The following is a 23,769-nucleotide window of genomic DNA, read 5'->3' as shown; positions in this document are numbered from 1 at the left end:
AATATTTTTTCTCTCTTTCTTGCTTTGGTTCCTCTAATTTACTGATTCTAGCTGGACTTTTATCAAAACGTTAAGTATTTTCCTTTGTCACCAAACTACAAGATCTTGTTTCTATGTTAAAAAGACTAAACACCACGTTTCTAGTATGTTTGTACTCAGGCTATAGTTGTTGAGCACGAATACTAGAACGTCTAAGATTAGCTGCAAAGGTGACCTTAATTGTAGCTTCAGGAAATAAACGAAAGTGAATCGTCTATTTGCTTTCTATGCTCTGCATTTTTATCCCCAAAGTGCCAAACTTTTCGTGGTTTTAAGCGCTTCTGGCAAAATTGGCTTTTCTGTCCTCATCCTAGTGTAAAATAAAAACAAAGAAACTGATACAACTAATGCTGAACTAAGGACTGATACAAATAATGTTTTGATTAGTTCTTATAATTACTTTATTATTTTGCTTAGTACCCCTAGATGGAGATATTTATCTCTCAATGAAGTGCTGGGGACGTGCAGAGACGAGATTGTCTATACTATTTGGTGAATGATCTTTTAAGAGGAATTTACCAGAACTTCCATACTAAATTCTTCTTATTTCTTATGCCGACTCAATTTTACAAGTGGAGATATTAAGTGTAATTTTCTGAGGTAAAATTTCACCAGGATTGAATTGCCTAGAAAATATATCCGTGGGGAGGAGGTATTTTACTGTAGAGGTGGAGCCATATTTCGAGGCATTATTTTAAAAAACGATCAGAAATGAAATGTATAAAAAACAAATTTTTTCAACTAAGAGCAAGGAGCAAAATTAAAACTTACAACGAACAGAAATTATTACGTAAATGAGGAGGTTTGCTCCTCCTCAACACCTCGCTCTTAACGCTAAATTTTGAATTTTGTCCCAATTCCTTTAGAACGAGTCTTGAACACAAGGTTTCGCTGAATTAGAATAATAAGAAGCTTGTTTTAAAGTACTAAAAAACTTTAGTGTAAAGAACACGGTGTTGAGAAGGAGCATACTATTTTAATCAGCCATGTTGTAGTCCTTATACAGCATTATGGTTGTAGGTCTTGTCAACACCGCAACCCTACTCCATAACCTATTATCTGTAATGCTATAGATATACAATTAAAACAAAATTAAAATGTATAAAAAAGGGTATAATTTTTCGAAATGACAATGGATGAGCACGACGAAAAAACTTTTTTCACTAATAATAATAAAAGTCAAAATATTTCAGGTTCAGTTTCGAAAGCCTTTGTCAACGGAAAAAAAAAGGAAAAAAGAAATAAAACAAACTTACCTAGCCTAAAAAAACTACATGAGTAAAAGCGTTTAAACGCAAACTCTATACAAAAACAAAGTATAAAGAAAAGAAAAAAAAATTATATGTCCAATGTTCAGCTTTTATTTATCATAAATTAAGCAATGAAGAGCAAGTGTTCAATCACGTGCTGGTACAACGACCGCTGATATTTCATCCAAATAATAGAGGTGAATATTTTGAGTGGTATCATTCCAGTTTTACTATACGAAGGAAAGGAATTCTTTATTTTATTCACTGATTTTATTGCTAAATGTTTTCTTTTTATCTCGTGGCTTTGAAATAATTGACTACTTGTTATTCTGGATTTGCATTTTTGCCGTAAAAAAAAAGAAAAAAAATAGCCAAATGCAAACTTTACTTAGTTTTAATGTAAAACTTATTTTTTTTTAAACCAAAAAATACAAACTTTATTTTGAGTCTTGTTTTTATCGCGTCCATTTTTTCAATATTGACATGCTTATGTTAGCTTAAAGGTATTGTTGTGAATAAAAACATTATGTTCTATGAAATAAAATGGCAGAGTTTTGAAGTGAATTTTTAATAATATTTTTAGGAGTAGGTATTTTCGCTTTATTTGCGTAAACCAAAATGCTTCAAGCTAACTCCATTTGTTATTTTTTGCAACGTCGGAATTGATTCCCACATTCAAAAATGAACTTGAAAAGTCTCTTAAATATTAAAGGAGACTTGTATGCTTTGACCCTTTCCGTTTGTCCGTAGTGTCTTTGTTTTAATACTCCGAAATGTTTGTCACTGGTTACATCTAGATGAAATTTTAGACTAAGAATTCTAAGTTTGTTTTAAACTAACTACTTTTGCCATTTTTAGAGTTCATTTAAAATTAAATGGGCACAAAAAATTGTCGTGTCACAAGCAACTTAACTAATGACGTTTCTTAGCGCGGTTCTAAATATCATTTTGGAGCCTTTTTTTTTCATTTGTGGGTTTTTCTCTGAAATTTCATAAGAATTGGTCTTCGCGGGAGATTGTACAGGTTGTCTTTGTATAAACTTAGAAATTATTAGGTTGAAATGCTGTCTGAAAATTTCATTCTGAAAAATATGCTTGAAATATAAAAAGGAATATTTAACTCTAAAATTAACAAAAATACTTGCAGAAAATTAGGATTAACTTTGTATTAGTCGGAAATTGTTTAGATTTGGTAAATTTCAAGTACTAAACGTTAATATAGGCAATGAAGGGGTTTCCTGGCTGGACTCAGGACAGCGGTAAGCCGCTCCTCTCTGTCCCTAGCAGAGGCCGACTATATCCACTGCTGTTCAAGGATGGGTGGGACTTAGGTCAACATCATTATTAACATCAGCATCTAACGTGTGCCCCCTGAAGGTAGAAATGACTACAGAGGAAAAATCTTTTATTTAAAAACTGACTTTTCATTTTTGTAACTGAAAGCTAATTTACTAATATATTACTTCTGCGATTTTGTGTACTTCATAAAATTTTTCCAACTTCAATAAGTACTCGCTTGAGTTTTACTTAGGTAATATACAAATAGTCCAGCATTTTTCTTGAAAAGTAGTGATGCAAAAGTAGTGATGGAAGTAAAAATACTTTGTGTGACACTATTGGTTTCTCATATACATTAAATGTATTTAAACATTAGCCTCACGCCTTAGGCAGACTCTACATTTCGTTGTCCATGTTTCTTGCCTTACCTATAACAAGCATACATGTATAACAAGCATCTACAAGAATAGGTAGATAAGGATATATTTTCTGTTGGGTTTTTATTGAACAACAGAACAGATATAGAACAAGTCGTTTATTCGCCATATAAATAATTTCTAACATCACTAGTTATATTGTTTTTTCTTCATTTTAGTTAAAAGCAGTTGACGGCCCTACACCAGACCCAAACCTTGTCTACATAGTTGAAGACCAAACCATTTCGTCTGTGAGTCAAGCTGGTGTGATATTGGCATCCAGTCTTGGTCATACACGAATCACCGCCAAATCTCTTGGTCCACATGGTTACGTCTATAGTAAAGACACTATCGATCTATACGTCATACCCTTTAACGGAGTGGAAATCCGATCGCCGTCTTATAGAATTATTGAAGGTGGAGAACTTCCATTGACAGCCTGGGGACATGATGGGAAGCATACTCCCTTTGCGTTTGGGTCGGTTTATAACCAGTTGTCCTTCAAGTGGTCTGTACATGGTTCTGGCTATGCCGTTGTGAAGAATTGCTTTTATGAGGTAACCTTCTTGGTTGTTTTTCTTTTTTCATTTTCAGAATCATTTAATGAAATTAGCTGTCGTAGACCCATAAGTAAAATGTGTTAGATGGTGTTTTTTTAATATTATTCATTAGAATCGTAATCTTGCGGTGTGGTGGACCCAACCGAGTCTGGGATGAGGCATCAACGGCCCGTTACTCCCGCCCCTAGTGACTACGCCTGCCGAGTCATATCACTGATCCTCCCCCCCCCCTGGACTCGAGACTGGCTATACTAAGACTCGAATCCTGGTCCCATGGGACATGGGATAGTTAGCTCAGTATACCATCCACTCGGCTAGGACGACTCATTTCCCACTAGAAATAAATACACGCTAGAAAATTTTGTTTTAACTTATGTCTGAAACACTTCAGAAAAACTACTACTAATAACAGCTCATCAAAGCTCCAAGTCGTCTGAGGCCAACACAGCTACATACACTCTTCTTCCACCCCAATTTGTCAAAGCGTTTCTCTTTACACCCTCCGATGAAATTCCCATTTCCCTTAAATCTTTCCTTATTAAATCCTCCCACTCCATTCGGGGATGACCTGCTTTTTGTATCGCTTTAGATGGTTGGCCGATAAGAACAGTCTTTGGCAATAAAAATTTCTTACGAAATGGATCTGTTCTTAATCCATGCAACTGGCACCAGTTTATTTTTCAAGTGAGTGTTCGCACGGGGTGACATAGCAGGTGATAGTAATGTGCCATATTGAGAACTCGAAAGTGAGAAGTTGCCGAAGCGGATCATAGACTGAAATTTGAATTTTATCCAACTGTCCAAGTTCGTCCATAAAGGTCAGTCGGTTGTTTTCTTGGGAATTGTTCACAATGGTTACGTTGCAAGACGAGTTGAAAAAAAAGAACTTGACGGCAGAAAGAAATTGGGTAGAGATTGTGCATGAACTGAGAGTAGATTACAATAAATATGCCGAGACATGAATAATAATAATTTGATAATATATTTTTGACCCTTTTTGGTCTCTGCCTTGAATTTTACTTTTTTTTTCATTTTTAAATGATTTGAATTTTTTTAATACATATGATGTCACTTCTCCTTGCTTTTCCTGCACTTTTCAGAACTAGCAGGTGTAACTTATCCGACAACTAATCCAGACTTTTTCAAGTTGAAAACTTTTCGAAACTTTGACGTCATTTATGCCTTCTTAAATTAGGTATTTTTTGTTCTATTTAGAGGGGGACAACAGTGCAACTGAGTCCTACATTCCCCTCCTAATGTGAAATACTTTATACTTATTACGGTTTTTATGATTATCTCCCATAACCACAGTATTACCATTTGATATGATCGTATCTAAGTTTATGGATTCTACAGATTTTTATAAATTCAAGGTGGCTTTTACTTATTCGCTCATTCCAGGGCTTTTTCTGTATTATCTGGTATTTTTTTTTTTTTTTTTTTTAGTTAATACATAGTTGTTAACAACATGCTGCTTGCACAAATAAAAAAATTTTGACATCAAAAATACAATAACAGTAATTCTAATGCTAAAACTTTCATATTATCAATAATTTCTTAATTATTTCTAGGTGAATTGAAAAGAGAATCTAAGGTTTTTAGGAAAAAGGAACCTATGTTGTTCTTGTATCTATTTATATTATATTTAATTGTATTTCAGGCTGGTATGAGCGAACGCCCTTCTGAGAAGGATTTTAGTGTTGTTGTCGTAGCTGAAAAGGCAGGTGTACTTCGCCTACGTGTAAAAGTCATTTTAAGTGGTACCTCTACAGTTTACGAAAATGAAATCCAAATAGAGGTAAGTTGCTTATAAAACGTGTTTGAATCAGTGTGTTTAATTGAAACCGAGGCTTTTTTGAACCCTAATTTTGTGCTTTGGGTACGAGGGGCGTAAACCCGGTGCTAAGTATGATGACCGTCAAATGCTTAATGCTCGTAGATATCATAGAAGGGATTTAAGTATTTCTTTTGTAAAATAATATGTTGGTATAGCGTAATAATTCTAAGAATATTAATATTCCCTGCGCTCATGTTTATCACTTTTACTGAAATTGCAACCGTAAGACTTTTATGTTACGTTTGATGCTAAGGCTGTTATGTTTTATCTTACGGTCCTTGTATTCATCTCCCTTCATTTCGAAACTACAACACTATTTTTCAAAAATGGCGCTCGTTTCAACAGTGAGCTGTAAAATGAACTACCTTTAAAGTACAAGTCTATCATTCTAGGCTCACCAACCTGGACCATAAGGTGATAGAGGACTTAAAATACATTCAATAGTTGAACATTTTTTTTTGTGTTGGGTTGAAATTTACTAGGTGTTTGCCCTTTAGGAAGACTCATTTAGCTATACCTATGTTTCTTTACTCCCTCCCCCCCTTTCTTGTGAAACGTGTGACTTAATACTCACTTCATGCTTGATTTATGTCTTGTACTTGATCTCAAGTGGAGAAGACTATGGTAGAAAGTCCACTGGCAAAACACCATGTGTAAATATTTCAAAAATGGTGTTTAGCTTCTCTCAGTGTAGGCATCTAAGAATGCAACCCATAATACAAATCAATTCCAATGGCTATGGGTTTCCTCCATAAAATGAATCTCCGAGCGGTCAATGCTACTGAAATTTAGGAAGGACGACTTACTTCTGGATAGTTGTAGGCCCTAGTATAGACTCCGTGTAGCTAGTTGACTCGTGTGTGAGAATTTGAGAGGAAGTATTAATTAGTTAAGCACCAACTTGATTTTAACTTCTTTTTTTCAGTGGTTACCTTGATTGAAAGGCCATAAAGAGGCTGCTCTAAGGAACTTAATACGGCTTCAAAATATTAATTTTTATGAAACTTGGTATTAACCAAGTGACATACAGCAATCGCAAATTCTGTCGGTCTGTCTGTCGGTCCCGGTTTTCCTACTTTAGGCACTTCCAGGTAAGCTAGGACGATGAAATTTGGCAGGCGTATCAGGGACCGGACCAGATTAAATTAGAACTAGTTGCTTTTCCGATTTGACCATATGGGGGGAGTGGGTGCCCGTTAATTCGAAAAATAGAGAAATTGAAGTATTTTTAACTTACGAACGGTTGATCAGATCTTAATGAATTTTAATGTTTGGAAGGATATCGTGTCTCAGAGCTGTTATTTTAAATCCTGACCGGATCTGGTAATATTGGGGGAGGGAGGTTGGGAGGTGGAAACCTAAAATCTTGGAAAACACTTAGAGTGGAGGGATCGGGATGAAAGTTGGTGGGAAAAATAAGCACAAGTCCTAGATACATGATTGACATAACTGGAATGGATCCGATCTCTTTGGGGTAGTTGGGGGGAGGTAATTCTGAAAAATTAGAAAAAATGAGGTATTTTTAACTTTCGAACGGGTGATCGGATCTCAATGAAATTTGATATTTAGAAGGATATCGTGTCTCAAAGCGCTTACTTTAAATCCCGACCGGATCTGGTGACATTGGGGGGAGTTTAGGGTGGGGGAACTTAAAATCACGGAAAACGCTTAGATTAGAAGGATCGAGATGAAACTTGGTGGGAAAAATAAGCAGAAGTCTTAGATACGTGATTTACATAATTGGAACGGATCCGCTCTATTGGGGGGAGGGTTAATTCTGAAATATTAGAAAAAATGACCTATTTTTAACTTACGAAAGAGTGATTGGATCTTCATGAAACTTCATATTTAGAAGGAGCTCGTAACTCAGATCTCTTATTTTAAATCTCAACCGGATCCAGGGTCATCGGGGGGGGGGGGCAGTTGGGGGGACTGGAAATCTTAGAAAATACTTAAAGCGGAGAGATAAGGATGAAACTGGATGGGAAGAATAAAAACTTGTCTAAGATACGTGACTGACTTAACCGAACCGGATCTGCTCTCTTTGGTGGAGTTGGGGGGGGGGGTAATTTTGAAAATTGAGGTATTTGTAACTTACGAAAGGGTGACCAGATCTTAATGAAATTTGATATTTAGAAGGGTCTTGTGCTTTAAAGCTCTAACTTTAAATTCTGACCAGATCCTGTGACATTGGGGGGAGTTGGAGGGGGAAACCGGAATTCTTGGAAAACGTGAAAATTGGGGTATTTTTATCTTACGAATAGGTGATCGGATCTTAATAAAATTTGATATTTATAAGGAATTCGTGTCTCAGAGCTCTTATTTCAAATCCCGACCAGATCTTTTGACATTAGGGGGAGTTGGAGGGAGAAATCTTGGAAAACGCTCGGAGTGGAGGAATCGGGGTGAAGCTTGGTGGATAGAATAAGCAAATGTCCTTGATACGTGATTGACGTAACCGTACTGGATTCGCTCTCTTTGGGGGAGTTGGGGGGAGGGGTTGAGTGGTTTGGCAAGTTTGGTGCTTCTGGACGTGCTAGGACGATGAAAATTGGTAGGCGTGTCAGGGAGCTGCACAAATTGACTTGATAAAGTCGTTTTCCCAGATTCGACCATCTGGGGGGGGGGCTAAAGGGAGAGGAAAAATTAGAAAAATTAGGTATTTATAACTTAAGAGTGGGTGATCGGATCTTAATGAACTTTGATATTTAGAAGGACATCGTGACTCAGAGCTCTTATTTTAAATCCTGACCGGCATTAAGCCTCTGATTTTCCTTTTAAATCAATCTATTGATTCTTAGAATTTTGTTAGAGCTCATACCATATGAGCTCTTGGCTCTTAACTCTTCTTGCCTCGTCACAAGTGCCATATGAGCTCTTAGCTCTTGTTTCTTATATGTTTTATTTACCTTTTATGTACATTTGACCTTTTACAAAAAGGAAAAAGTGTATGACTATTTAAATCTGAAGAATGAAAGAAGAACAAGTTTTAGCTTAGAATATGCCTCTCTCGACATGTCTTGGTATTTACATTTTGAGGTTCTTGTGTCGATTCTTAGCTAAACTTGAACTTTATTTCGCATTTTAATGCCTATTTTCAAAGGTCAGTTCAAGCCTTACAAGTAGGAAAAACCAAGACTTAACAGCATTTTCCCGGGCCTTAGCTGGGGTGGTACATCCAATTCTGAAAATTTCATCCATCTATGCAAAGAATTTTTTATTTCATGTAAATACAATCACCTGGAAGAGAGGGGGGGGAGTGCTTAAACGATATTTCCTTAATTTAGGATGTATATGATTTTTTTAAGCTTACTCCACTACTCGTAACAACTTTCCTAGCTAATAAAAGCCTATAAACTAAAAATTTGTCCTGTATTGAATTTCAGGTTATTCCCCGACTTGCTCTTTCTCTGAAGCAAGCCAACGAATTCATCCCGAGCAGAACAATACTTATGAGTATGAATTCCAAAGTCAACTTACTTGCTAACCGAAAAATGTATGTTCCTGTTGAGTTCAAAGCACTTGGCAATATCACTGTTGACAACACTGGTCTGGTGAGGGCAGGAAGCAGCATTGGATATGGTACTGTACTGATTACCTCCATCGAAGGGTCTGATATCATTCAAAAGACTACAGTATTTGTTGAGGTAATTTTTCCCTTTAATTCCTTTTTTTACTTTTTTTTTATTTTCTCTTCCTTTTTTTAATAAAATCTAAAGTTTGTGTACTGACTTTGGAGAACAGGCTGCTGCTTATCAGATTTTATAGGCTGATTTATAAATTTCAACTTTTTTCCTCGCCCACAACTTTTGTGTTATAAAATTAGGTGGATTTGGGGTGTTTTATTCTTAAAAATGGTTAGGGGGGATATTTTTTTCAGTGTTCTTATGCCAAATTCAAAAATATTGTTACATTGTCTCTAGCATTTAAACCGTTTATGAAATAATTTTTCAGTTTTCTTTGCAGAATTTTTTAGGTAAAAAATATAATAATCATCATAATCATGGCACAGAATCTTTTGGTGCGACGAAAATTCAATTTCCGTTCAATTTAGAATAAAAGAAGTTCTGTACTCTTAAACGGTTAAACTTATCCAATTACCTTCAGCCTTATTTCTCCAATTCCAAAGGCCCCACAATTTTGAAAAAAAAAAAAATCTAAATTTAAATCTTTAGGTAAGCTGTCTTTAAAGTCATTGTTGATTAGTATTATTTTCTACTTACTATAGTAGAAAATCCACTTTTAAAGCAATTTGTAAATTCTTTTATAATCGCCAAAACCATAGAAAAAAGAAAGGCATAGAAAACTAGAATTTAAACATATAATAAATGCATATTTAAGCAATTAGGCATCCTTTGCAAACTTTGTTTGGATGTGGGATTGAGTTGCTCGATTTTTCTTTTTAGTTTATATATGAGTAGATATCCCATTTATTCTTTTTGGACAAAGGATATTCGGTGATTGGTTGAATTAGTGTAAAGCTTAAGGCGTAAAGAAGGATGTTTAATTTTATTAATGAGTTTTAGGACTATACTGGCTACAAAACCCAAGGAAAAGCAAATAGGAAGCAAACTTGAGGAAATACTTTCAGTTGCTGAAAAAATATTTCGAAAATTGGCTAATACGTTGACACATTGACGCCAAATACATGTTGAACCAGGTCCTGGTCCCTAAAAGGTACAATGTGAGAATTAGCTTTCAATATCCGCCAAGTCGTGATACAATCTGACAAGCTGATGACCGTATTGAATCTGGATTCTTAAATAGCACAAGTCCCGAATACTAGCTATTATCTTCAACCGAATTTAATAACAATGTGACAACCTATTTTGGTGGATATCATGGTGAAAATGATTTGGGAACCCTTTCTGAGGAAGGTAAACAGGGAGGATGTGTGAAAGAACAGGTTGTCTGGTCCCCCCTCAATTGCACTTCATGGCTGAAGGCCCATGAAACGGAGATCAGCACTGCCGGTAGGGATTGTAAAATCCAATACCGTATTCTTTACCCTTTTTTTTCTCCTTTTTCAAATCCTTTCTTCGCACAAATTTCGGTTCTGATCCGATAGTTCTTTCTGGCAGATATCCTGATGATAAAAAAGGGGGTCTCTCTCCAAAAAATGGAATCAGGCTAGGTTCCCCTAAAGAAATAACTAGAACACTACCCTTTCCTTACCTTGGTAGTTTGTTTGCAATCCTATGGTAGTTCGTTTGAAACCTCGTTACGTAGATTTAGGAATCCCCACTCTTGGAGTGCAGTTGGAAACCAGTTTGTGCTTCCAAATGCCCTCTAGGAAAGTTATTTTTATTCTCCATAAAGTTTGATTGAGGTATAACAATTCATTCTGACAAATATATGGATAACAGGAACTGAGAGACTACCTCGACCCTCACAGATTTCAGAATGGATGTGGCCTGGATCCCAAAAAAAAACCAGCTACCCTATACTAGATGCCATGATGATAGAATTTAGGGATCCACGTCTCATCAAAGCTGGGTCAAGTCCGACGTCCCGAAGGTATTACTATGATGTTAGCTCTTACTTCGGAATAAGCCTAGAAAAGTGTCTCCACACATGGAAACATGCTAAGAAAATAATTCTTACTTCATAAAATGCAGAATAATCGTAGTGAACACATGTAGCTTGGAGAGAATAATTATCTTCTTTCATCGTTTTACACTTTCTATAGAATAAAAAAAACAAGCATTGAATAAGTATTTTTGAAATGTTCAAATTCGCACTGACGGAAATAGGATCTGGAAAATTATTTATAGATGCTACTATACAAAACGTAGTGGCGTTTAAACAAAAAACGGCCAGAAACTTGACAATTCACAGAAACGGCCAGGACCGATTGCCCTATAAAACGACTTTGTAGATGGCAGCTGTTTTACCATGATTTTCAAAAACTTGAAAATGCTTATTTTTTCAAAAATTTTTTAGAAAGTGTAAAACGATGAAAGAAGTGAAGACGAAAGGTTCCCCCCATGCAAAATGTGTTAACTATGATTATTCTGCGTATTATAAAGTAAAAATTGTTTTCATAACATGTTTCCTTATGTGGACGGACTTAACTAGGCTTACAACCTTACGTATCACCAATTTTCGCAAAATTCTGACCATTGTTTCTGGCAGATCTTCGAACGATAATCTTCTTGGGACTCATCCTCAGCCCTTAAAGAGTGTAATCTGGTATGGACTACGCATCTTCTCCCCTCCATATAAAAACTGTGACACTTGTATTCACTTCTCAGCAAGTTGGTTGAAATTTTACAACCTCATTTGGTAGATCTGCAAATGACAAAATTTTGAAAAAAAAATTCTTTACATTACATATTAGGTGGATCACCGCTAGCCTTGTTTCTGTTTTCTTCTGAATCCGATCTTTGTGTATACAAATTTCAGAAAACTTAATGAAAATCCAAAATTTTATATAAAAAAAAGACCCAGCAAACTCTCTTAGGGATTTCTCGAGTGTGGCATTTCAATTATTATTTCTTAGAAATCTAGAAAATATAGAGAAGTTTTTGCATCAAGGCTAATATCAAACGAGGCTAATATCAAGTGAGGAAGTTTTGTTCCAGTTTCATTTTATCGATTTTTTATGATATTAAATAAACTAGAAAATTCAGCTTTTCGTATAGAAAACCGCGAGAAATTAGAACTATCTTTCGTGCTTTAATACCGGTTGTACAAATGCAATTGAAGTTATACAAATGACCCACACGAAATAGCCGTAAACTAATTTCGAAGAGGGCCGGGATGCATTTATCAGAGCTCGGAATGAGTCTATAAATATCATACGCCAAGCTAGAACTAATTACAAACGCAAGTTCGAAATGAAACTAAAAGGTGTTCTTTCGAAGCAGTGATGTAGGCTTTTCAAGGAAGCTCAGTCGTCATCTAAGCCTTCTTCTCTTCCATCGCTTTATTTTGAAGGGTACTGCTGTATTCTCACCAGGAAGAAGCAGAGACTCTTGCAAAGGCATTTGCAAAGATCGGAATTCAATGACACTGAAGTTTGCCCTCCCCCCTTTTCGCCACGAATAGATGCGAAGGTTGCAAATGTAAATCTAACTAGTAGCAAGTTATTAAGGAGGCATAATCAGTTGGATGTCACCATGTCCTAAGTTTCTGCCACGAACCCCTGTCTAGTCTTCAAAAGGCGTGCCCCTCAACTTGCCGGCCCACTCGCCTACTTGTTTAGAAAGATTTGATTACATCCTTATGATTATCTCCGAAACCGTGGAAAGTTGCTCACGCTGTCCTTGTCCCAAATGTAGATACTGACCCCACTAGTGTAGGATCTTATCACCCAATTAGCCTCCTATTTTGTGTGGGAATTAATTATGATAGTTTTGTGTGTAAGTCTTTTCAATAGTACCTTGAAACACATAGGTATGTGGTTGACACACAAAACGGCTTTGTGTAGAAAGTGCTTCACCGCAACGCAACCGAACGCTAAAATAATCATAAAAGAAAATCGATAGTCGATCTTTTTAAGAAAGAAAATCTATAGAATAGATTATTTATCTTTAATTACAAGTTTAAATTTATATAATAAATTACTTATCTTTAATGACGAGTTTTTAATTCTTCAACCAATTTATTATTAAGGTGCTGTAAATTCAGAGCGCTGGGTCACTCTATTCCTTTTTTTTCTGGCGCTGACAGATGTCAAAATGATTTTAAATTTAGTTGTCGTTCTATTTCTCAATGCGTTTCTATTTTTTATTTGTTTTTTTCTTCATATTTTTTGTGTTAAAAATAAAATCTTGAATCTTCTGGCTCTAGCAGTAAAACACTAATTCCTTTTCAAGTAAAAAGTATTATATATCCTTCTCGTTATAAAACAAAGATAAGTCAGTGACGGATATAGTGTTTTAGAAAAAAGGAAAAATTGGTTCTTTTTTTTTCTTTCTTTTTTTCGAAAAATACGTGGGCTAGATCTTTTCGCTGCTTGAAGGCATGTATTGCTATTTTTCAGATTTTACCAGTTGCTTACATGATGTTGAAGCCAAAACCTTTAGGCGTAGAAATACAGTCATCTAACGTTCCAACTGGGTATGTATTGACCTTTGAACCACACTATTATGATTCTCTCGGAAGAAAATTTGATTCCAGTGCAGGGAAAGCAGCACTTCGGCTAAGTCGGTAAGTCAATAACTGATTTATCAACAAAACAGTTTATTTTATTCAGCAGATAATAATGATCTAGCATAATTACAGTCAAGCCTGTGCATAGGAGAGGGAGAGAAGGTCGATGAGTCCCTATGCTCGACATTGATCCAGTTATTCCCTCGCTTGTAAAGATTTGAAAATACCAGATGATTTTTGACACCATTGTATGCCCATGATTAATGTCACACAGTAAAGCAAAAGAACTTAATTTTGCAATATAAGGGGTATCATTCCATTCTAGTTTGTCTTGTTCTTTTCAACTGGTCTCTCCCTTCTAAGTTTCGCTTTTTCTGTATTTACCGTGCTTTGTTTCTTTATTTTTTTTGTAATAATTCGCCTATTTTTGCTGTTTTAAGTTCCCCCACCGCCCCCTCAAAAAAAAGGAAGAAGTGGCACAGGACCTCTCATACATGATCGGCACATGTCATACATACATGACCGACTGACCAGGATATTGATCAGTTAAAAGATAGTTGTGAGCATAAGACTATAGGGAAGGATATAAATAGAAAGCATAAAAATGTTAGTATTTTTATTGCTGTAAAAGCCCTAGGCATATGATAGTTCAGTATAGACAGTCATTCTAATTAATTTTCGCTAAATCAACAAAAACATTACACGAATCACAAAAATAAATTTTTGTGCTTCGTCGCTATCTGTACAAATATGCCTTCTGTTTAGAGATAACAAGTACCAAGAATAATTGAAATAGAGACAATCGGATAAAGAAAAGGAGACTGAGAATTTATGTTTGCTTAGTTTTTAATTTAAGGTTCATAATAGCAGCTTTTATAATAAATAATATCATTTAATAACGCTGACAACTTAAATCTGTGCTCTACGGGTTTCTGTGTTATGGAAAATACAAAAATGTACAACATCCAATAACATATTAACTCACTTTAGTAAAATGACCTTCCTACAGTAAAAGCACCCACTACTGTCATTTCATTCCAGACAATAGTCAGGCCAAGTCCTACATATATAAAATAAATGATAGAAATACTTGCATGAAAACTAATGGTAAAACAACAATAATAAAATAAAAATGGTGAATAAATAAGCACCATGCCTTAACAATCAAACTTTATTTATTATCATTTGTTGTGTAATTTATTTTTTCAGAAATCCTATAAACGAGTTATACTCTTCGATTTCAAAGGGAAGTTCGGACCAGAATAAGTTTCTCACTAGTGTATTAGCACATGTCTAGTGTAAGCTGGCTTATTCATTGACGGTAAATGCATCGAAAGCTCTATTTTAGAGCGAAATTATCCCAAAATTGCAATTTTCCATGAAATTTTTTGTGCTGATTTTCAAGGACTCAATGCACAACTGGGGCACAACAAAAAATCGCCCAAATGGGGCATATGTACCCCATATAGCAACGCTGTCGCGCGCAAATGCAGATTGAAAATGAGAGCTGACTGGCATTTTTCTCGGCAGATTAAGAAGGTTTACAAAGCCAAAAACAAAATTACTGTGAAAAGATTTAAGACAGTCTTTTCACCAATGTCTGTTTGTAATTGAAGCTATCAGTAGTCTTCAAGAAGACGCAGCAAATGCTGAAACATTTTCAGGATTAATATCACAATTGACTTGAGGGTACTGACGGAAGTTAATATCAAGCTGCTTTTGTGAACCTGTTCTTTCTCCTCAACCTTTTCATACAAACATTTTACTTCCTCTTCCAAGACTATTGAGATTTTTCGGGGAGGGGGAAGAGGTAAAGAATAATTGTCAAAGCTCAGGTTAAATTTGCCAAATTCCTCATCGCAAAAGCTGAATTTTAGAGTACAAGATGGTACTATTTTCTTGAGCTAGCCAGACAACTAGCCAAATCTTCAATACTAACTGAAAAATAATGTCACCTCCTAAACCGTTATTCCCGGCAAATTTTTGTTTTAGGAACTTCTTTATTTTCAGCTTGAAAAATAGTCAAATTTAGCTTATTTCTCTTTTTTTGTTCACTTTTCTTCAAGTTTACATTTGAACACAGTCCTGATGTCCCTGGATATTTGGTTTGGAACGGAGGTCAGTGGTTTGACTCTGTAAACTCAGCCATAGTCGACTCAGCTCTAAGTAGGTACCTGGAGAAATCCGGAGAAGGCAAACGGGAAAGGTGTGAGAGCACAGTATGGTTGCCCAACCCCCATTGCACTTCCTGGTTGAAGAACCATGAAGCGGATATCAGCACCGCCGGTAGGGACTATAAGGTCCACTGCTGTATTCTATACCTTTTTTATAGTTGAAAATATAGTTTGGAAAAACTTTTTTGTTATTGCTTTGAAATTTTATTAATAGGATATGAAGAAGGGGAAGGATAAGGTCCAAGATCAGCAATTTCAATTGTCTCAATACAAAAACAAGCAATGACTAAAAGGATTGGATTTGGCCTTTCTTGGAGCTAGCTACAAAAAGTACAAAATGCTTAATATAGAACAGAGAAACAGGGTTGTCACTTTCAATTTTAGGCACATTTATACTAAAATTTAGTTTTATATTATTATACTAAATCTATTTTAAAGGAGGATTCAAGCGCTTCAATTAAAATAAATCGTCGTTAATACCAGATGTTAAATTTATGCTTAAAAAAAAGTTTAAAAACAGGCTCGTACGTACTAATTCATTTTGGGAGGAGTGTAATAAGAAATAATTCTAAGAATAAGGAGCTTGTATGGAAAAATTTGTGGAAAACAAGGAGATTATGTGGAATTCAGGTTGTGACGATTGACTGGTATTAGCCAACTTTATTCAAATAATAGTGAATAAACAATAATCAAATAATTCAAAAATAGTAAATGTATTATTATACTGTTTAGTATTTATTATTTATGTGTGTTTTTAATAATAAATATTTTGAATATTTATTAAAAGATAATAAGTTATGTAATAAATAATATATAATATTAACAGTTAATAACATAATTATAATAAATGTATAATACAAATATAAATACAACTGATGTCACACCAATGTAGGTATAAAAAAAATAAAAATAAGTTAGGCCGTTTATGCATAAAGGTAGAATTTTCTTACATTTTGGTGTCTGTGCAGCCGAAATTCGTCTTTTAGAATGTCGAAGTAGTATTTTATTAGTATATTACCTTACCTGGGATATAGTAGATTCGATCTGAGAATGGGGTAGACATATTAAAAATAAGCAGATTATTAAAAGTACTTGGGAGAAACGAATGAGTGATGAGCAAGTAGATCTTTGACTTCAATAGTCCGTTGATTCCTGCATAGCCGGTGAGTCAAAGTGCTAGCTGTATTAAGCATTTCAGAAACTGTAGAGTGTCTCAAACAAAAAATTCTGGGTGTATTGAGTTCATTAGAGTGACTACAATTTTTAAGAAATCTGAGGACTTCGGGGTTTGAGGTTGTCTGAAAAAAATTGTTTTTTATAATTGATTTTATTGAAAAAGAAACAAGCAAATAAGAACACAACTCCAGGGACGGATCACTGATCCCTGTAGCCTAAACGCTAGCCCCTGGAGAGCATCGAGTATTCATCAGGGTTGCCACCCCCAGTGATTTATCACTATTTTTAGTCGTTTTTTATATTGCCTAAACAAAAATATTACTAAATCAGCATATAAATCACTAGAATATTGAAAAAAAATCAGTGAATCGACCAAAAAATCACTAAAATCTAGGGATTTTTTTTTCACCTGGTAGTAACCCTGGCTTTCATATTTACGGAAAAGGTGTGGCAACTTAGTGCAAAAATATCCATTTGTTTTGACAATGTCAGTTTTCTAAAAGTTATCTAATCTTTCTTCTTTCCTTCCTTCTTGTTGCAGTCGATAATTTTTTCTTTCATTTCTAGGTTTGACCTGACTGATATGAAGACACTGCAAAACGAACAATTTTCTATTAAATCAATTCAAGAAGGACAAACAATTGTTTTTTATCACGACCTTGAAAACCCAAATTTCGCAAATTATTTAAACTTCTACTCAGCAGATGGTTTACAAATTGAAAAAGATACATTAACTATCGGAGACTTTATATGCTTTTCGTCAATGGCAAAGGATGGTATATTTAAAAGTTCAGGTCCGGTTGTACTCGAACCAAAATCTGGAATTGCACTGATTCTTGGGGAAGGGATTATTGAGATTGCTCATGAAGTGGGGAAACAAACTACACGTAAACGAATAATTCCAGAACAGCCAGTTGAGGTATGTCTGTGTATCTTTTGGGATATGAGGTATCTTTCTTTTCATTTTTTAACGTATACAATAGTAAGAAGAAAGTTTGATGATAATTTATATGTTGATTTTGTCTTTTAGTGCTTAATTGATTGGCAAGATATCTATTTATTCCTGACAAATTCTGTCAAATAAATTGTTAGATCAAAGGTATAGATAAAGATAATTTTACTGGAAAAAAGGAAGCAAATTATAAATAGATTAATCGTTCCAAAAAATCCATTTGATGTATGTTATGTATATGAGGTTTCTTCAAGATATGCGATATTTTCTTTGTTTGTTTTTGTTTTTTATGTATACAGTAGAAAGCTGAAATTTTAATTTATATGTTAAATCTGTCTGTTTGTATTCAAGTAATTAGCAAGATATTAATTCAATTCAGACGGTAGTAGTCAAATCAATTATTAGATTAGATTTAGAGATGATTTATACATTTAGCGAACAATTTAATATCTTATCATTTAGTATTATCATTTATCAATTAATAATTTATATATATATATATATATATATATATATATATATATATATATATATATATATATATATATATATATATATATATATATATATAGATTCAAATACTTTACTTTTCTTTTTTTCGCTTTTAACTTAGCAAGCTCTAAAAGCCCTTAATAATTTAAATATCAATTTTGTTCACCACCAACCCGACGAACGAGTTGAAAAATGTGGGCTATTTGAGCTTTTAAAAAGAGAAGTTTTGAAACATGGCCAAAAATAAAGCTAAAGTGACTATGTCGTTTGTTTGTTTTTTGAAGCTAAGTCACTCTCGTTTCAGTTTTGTTTTCATAGTGACTATGTTGCGGAGCAATAGTAAAAACAATTTCAACTTTTAGTTCTTATTGTCAATGGGATTCTAATTCTCTACTCTACTAACAACTCACTGCAGCACCAATCCGCAGGTGGCCAATACAGCTACGTACGCTTCTCCATCCCAATCTATTCAAAGCCTCCCTTTTTAAACCTTCTGAGGAAGTTGTTATTTCCCTTAAGGATGTAAAATATTTTATAACTCTATAGAAATGTTGTAAATAAAATAAAAGATAAATATACTGTTGTAGTGAAATAAATGAATACGGCATTGAATCGATAAAACTCAAAGTGACTTAGTGAGTCTTTAAGCTTTTTCGTTTCTTCTGTTATTGGCTAAAAATCGCTGTAAGTATAAAACTTCTATATTTACAAATAAAACTGCTGCATCTTTAAATAAAACTATAGTTTTAATGATCGATCAGTTCTTAACCAAGATTTACGTGAAAATTCTTTTTTACTTCAGGTGAAATTTCTTGCAAAGACCTCAAAGTCTCAAAGTCTAACGAACTCCGATCCGTCAGCAGTGCTGTCATATCCTCTTGTGATCAAAGGTCGAAACGTCTCCAGAAACTCCAACATAATCGACATAAATTCATGTGATAGAAAGGCTTTATCAGAGTTTGCAGTTAGTCAGCGGACATCATTTGATTGTTACCTCTCATTTGCTGACTCTATTGAATTTACTGCCTATGATTTTTTCAAAGTGAAAAGCTCTTTCGATACTGATACAGGTGATAAACTTTCTAACTTGCTATCCTTGTGGTTTTTCAAGGTTGTTGTAATGCATGTATTTATCAGCGAGTCAAGGTAATATATGAACAATTAAAAGTTAAAAAAAAAGATAGTTCATAAACTTTCTAACCTGTTATCTTTCGGTTTTTCAAGGCTTTTGAATACGTGTATTTATCAGAGAACGGTAAAGAGAAATTTGTCTTTTTTCTCTAATACTGAATTATCTGCAAGTTGAAGGAGTCTGCTCTGGAAAATTTGTAACAAAAATAATGTATTAATGTTTGATGTTCGATTCCTGAATTACCAGAGAAGTGCACTTTCTGTTATGACCAGATTTTCCCATACCCCTTAGAACGATCCTTTGATTTCTTTCCCTCGCTCTGATTTTGATTTTACGGCACTAAGCTAAGGAAAATTCTTTTAAATGAGTTAATATTTGACAAATGAAAAGATTAGCCTAGTTTCTGATTCAACTACGTATGCTGCGCAAAACTGTAGCTATTTTGTGTGAACTTGTTCATATTGTCTAAAAACCAAATTTTTTCCTCCTATGATACTTTCTCCTCTTTTTAGCATCTATTTATTTACTTTTTTTATTCTTGTTTTTGTCACTTCTTTCCCTATTCAATTAGCCTCTTCCAATAGTGCATGTCAGCTCTCTCTCTCTCTCTCTCTCTCTCTCTCTCTCTCTCTCTCTCTCTCTCTCTCTCTCTCTCTCTCTCTCTCTCTCTCTCTCTCTCTCTCTCTCTCTCTCTCTCTCTCTCTCTCTCTCTCTCTCTCTCTCTCTCTCTCTCTCTCTCTCTCTCTCTCTCTCTCTCTCTCTCTCTCTCTCTCTCTTCAAGTAAGTTACTGCACACGTTCCCAGCTTAGTATAGTATTAGATATAAGGGTTTTAAATATCAAGTCAAGGAGCTAATTTCAATTTTAAGCCATTGTTTATGCATCATTGAAGTGCAAAGCGCTACGGTTTAGCCTAACAGTATTCATTGGTGTTTGTAAAAATAGTAGAAATCAGACCATCATTGAGAGAACTGGATTAGCAGTGTTTTATGTTGATAATCAAGCTTCCTCCCTCAACAAGCAAAGCTTCGTGGGTCAGATAGCCGTCTTGTCCTTGTAAATCTATATTTGTTTTTAGTATTAATAAGATGATCTATTTAGAAAAAGGCATACTACATATCACGAATTCTATTTTTTGAAAATAGTGTTGCCCCTTTTCTAACTCTGATATTTGTAAGAGTATCAGAGTTTTTTTTTTTAAAGTTATTACCTATTAATAATAATAATAATTATAATTTATTTGTTACCCGCTTGTTTTGACAAATTAAGCGGAGTAAAAACATTAAGGAAAGAAAAACGAAATAACACAAACAATACAATTAATACAGTCTAATCAAAGGGTGGTAAGGGCCCAAGCGTTGACAGGCCTCAGCACCTAATCTAGCATAGAGTTTTTTATAAACGAAAATAATATCAGTGGCACAAAACTTTCTGATAATCTTCTGATTTCTATAAGAACGCGGCAGATACAATAAATATTTACAATAACGAAAATACATAACTCTTATGCCCTGCAAATCTTGATTATTAAACAACGGGCGCAAACCGGAAAGAAACAATATAGAATGATCGCAATATGTAGAATAAAGTCTGGATAAAGCCTTTCGTGAAAATCTGCCTCGGTTCGGGACAATTTTCGCGTACCCTTTTTTAAGTTTACTTTTAATATCATTTAGCCCACAGGATCGAAAAGCCGATAAAGATGAACAAATATTAATACCAAGCCACCGAATCGAAGAAACGAGCTTAACTGAAAAATAACCACAATCAAGATCACTGCTTTGATGCTTAGCATTAAAAACTAAATATTCACATTTTTCAGTATTAAGTTTGAGGCCGATTTCCTCAAAAGACTTAGAAACAAGCTGGGTCGACTTAATTAGGCTAGATTTAGTGCGGCTGATCAAAAGTAAATCATCTGCATATGCAATGTACGAAAGATTAGTTAGGCCTAAAAAACATGATGGATTAATACGTGGCAAAACAGAATAAAGACAAGCATTAAAAAGATAAGGGGATAAGACTCCTCCTTGCCTAAGACCAGAACGGATGGGGATATTACCAACGTAGGTGTCACCTGACTTGAGTCGAACATATGAATTAGCATACCAAAAACGAAGAGTTGATATAATAGACACATTTGCACCAAGTTGGATTAAAGAATACCAAAGTTGGCTATGACAAATTGAATCAAAAGCTTTTGAAACATCGAGTGCACAAAAATGAACCTCAAAACCATTTTTATGCGCTTCAAGTAATAGCGAAACTATAGCACGATGAGCATGTTGGCATCCTATATACGGCTTAAAGCCAAACTGATTAGACATATAATCTACATTAGACAGGAGATCAGGGAGCAAAACATATTCAAATACTTTACTTAAAGTACAAGCAACCGTAATAGGCCTATACGAAGCGCAACTAGTTGGGTCCTTACCGCGTTTCAAAATTGACGTAATGTTACCAACTAAAAAAGAATCAGGGACTAAAGAAGAGCATAAACACATCTGAAAAAGTAACTGCAAGTGATAAACTAATTCCTCCGAATCGGTGTTGAGGTGAAAAGCACTGATCCCGTCTATATCATAAGATTTCGATTTAAGTCTCTCTACACTTATTTTGACACGGTCAACACTAACGGGAGGTACATGACCTTGAATGATTTTGTTAGGCAACAGATTAGAACAGAGCTTGGCAAAACGAAAATGAACCGCATATATCACTGTATCGAAAATGTTACTATAATGATTGATCCATGATACATTAGGGATTCGGTCAGCCGTAGGCGATCTATCAAACTTCGCGACATTGATCACTTTTCCACTGGCTAGGAGACTTAGGAAATTCAGCACCATTGTACCTAATTTTTCGAAGATAGCGTTTAAAATCAAGCTTTGTTCTTTGTTTAATATCGAAAACATTACCCCTTAAGGGGCGGCCGCAAGCTATCCAAATTTTTAGCCACAACTTAGCCCGATTTTTTATTGTTTTGAGCTCTGGGTCATTCTTCCAAATTGAACTTCTTGTTTTTGCTCTAAAGCGACATAGGGGAACAGCTACTTCTTCAGACCTCTTTAAGCACGATACAATGTGGCTATAATAAATATTAAGCTGAATTCTGGCTTGTGGGGACCCAACGCTTGTACACAACAGATTAAAAGGGACTTTAATCGTTGATAGAAGGCTAACAAGCGTAGAAAAATAAAGAGGCCAGTCAGCTTTGTTCCATTCTCTTTTAGAAATCCATTTTCTAGAATTGGGACGAAGGTTCTTCGTCCCAAGAATATATGCATTTGTCCAAAATAAATCGGAAAATTAGATTATATTTAATTAAATTTTTAAAATTATATTTTAAAAATATACTGAAATTACATCTAGAAATATAATCATAAAAAAACTAAAAAAAAACTAAAAAAAAATAAAAAAAATAAATAAATAAAGGAAAAAAAAACTAAAAGAAGTGACAATGTTAAAAGCGACAATGCTGTCAGAATGTTAGATCAGAATGTCAGAACAGTTAGAATAGAATGTCACAACAGTTAGAATGCGAGACATGTGACAATGAAGATCCATATATGGAAGCCTGCCGCATGGGGGCACCTAGCTATTCAAAGCGATAATGCTGTCAGAATGTTGGAACAGAATGTCAGAACAGTTAGAATGCGACACAAGCGACAGTGAAGATCCATATATAGAAGCCTGCCGCGTGGGGCGCCTAGCTGACCCTCCACGTTGTGCTGTGGCACGCAGCGCCACATTAACACGTGGCAGGTGTCAGCTAGTATATATATATATATATATATATATATATATATATATATATATATATATATATATATATATATATATATATATATATATATATATATATATATATAGAAAACTAATGTATATTTTTAAGGTTATGAATTTTCTTGTTGTTCAGGTCATTACTCATGCGTCATTGAAGTTCAGAGCACTGCAGTTGTCCCAAGTAACATTGTTGATACGGATATAATTCTGTCGGCGACAGAGAGACAGAGCCAGCTCAGTGATACGATTCGTCTTAGTTTCAAGCCTGCAATTCAATTACAGAATAGTGAACTTCATTTCAGTAATTTGCAGACAGAAGTACCACTCGTCATCACCGGCGTAAAAGATGTGCTAGACTCCATTCAGGTAAGAATCTGTTAAAGAATTGTTTCTTTTTCATTTCTCTTTCTAAGTATCAAGGATAGTGAAATTAACACACTTTATGTATAACCTAATACGAAATTAACACAACCTTACATATATTAAATAATTAGGAAAATTGAGAATTCATTTTCTTTTATTAAAAATACATCTTTATATGGAGTTATGTGGTTTTTATTAGTAGCCAGCGCCAA

The 23,769-nt window shown here is 34.6% G+C and overlaps 1 protein-coding gene across 1 annotated transcript in view; it reads left to right on the top strand.

Annotated features, from left to right (window-relative positions):
• The window catches only part of LOC136026337 (nuclear pore membrane glycoprotein 210-like), a gene marked incomplete in the record, with an annotated part of 122,795 nt that overhangs the window by 84,847 nt on the left and 14,179 nt on the right, over nt 1–23,769 (top strand). Inside the window, 7 exon segments of the mRNA XM_065702771.1 lie at nt 3,163–3,540; nt 5,204–5,341; nt 8,767–9,027; nt 13,368–13,534; nt 17,395–17,746; nt 19,074–19,341; nt 23,328–23,560. Of these exon segments, the coding sequence (XP_065558843.1) occupies nt 3,163–3,540; nt 5,204–5,341; nt 8,767–9,027; nt 13,368–13,534; nt 17,395–17,746; nt 19,074–19,341; nt 23,328–23,560 (1,797 nt within the window).

Source organism: Artemia franciscana, chromosome 4 (assembly GCF_032884065.1).
Source record: "Artemia franciscana chromosome 4, ASM3288406v1, whole genome shotgun sequence".
In the NCBI taxonomy this organism is placed as follows: domain Eukaryota; kingdom Metazoa; phylum Arthropoda; class Branchiopoda; order Anostraca; family Artemiidae; genus Artemia; species Artemia franciscana.
Note: the sequence above shows the minus strand (reverse complement) of the source record. Positions and strands in the feature narration are given on the sequence as shown.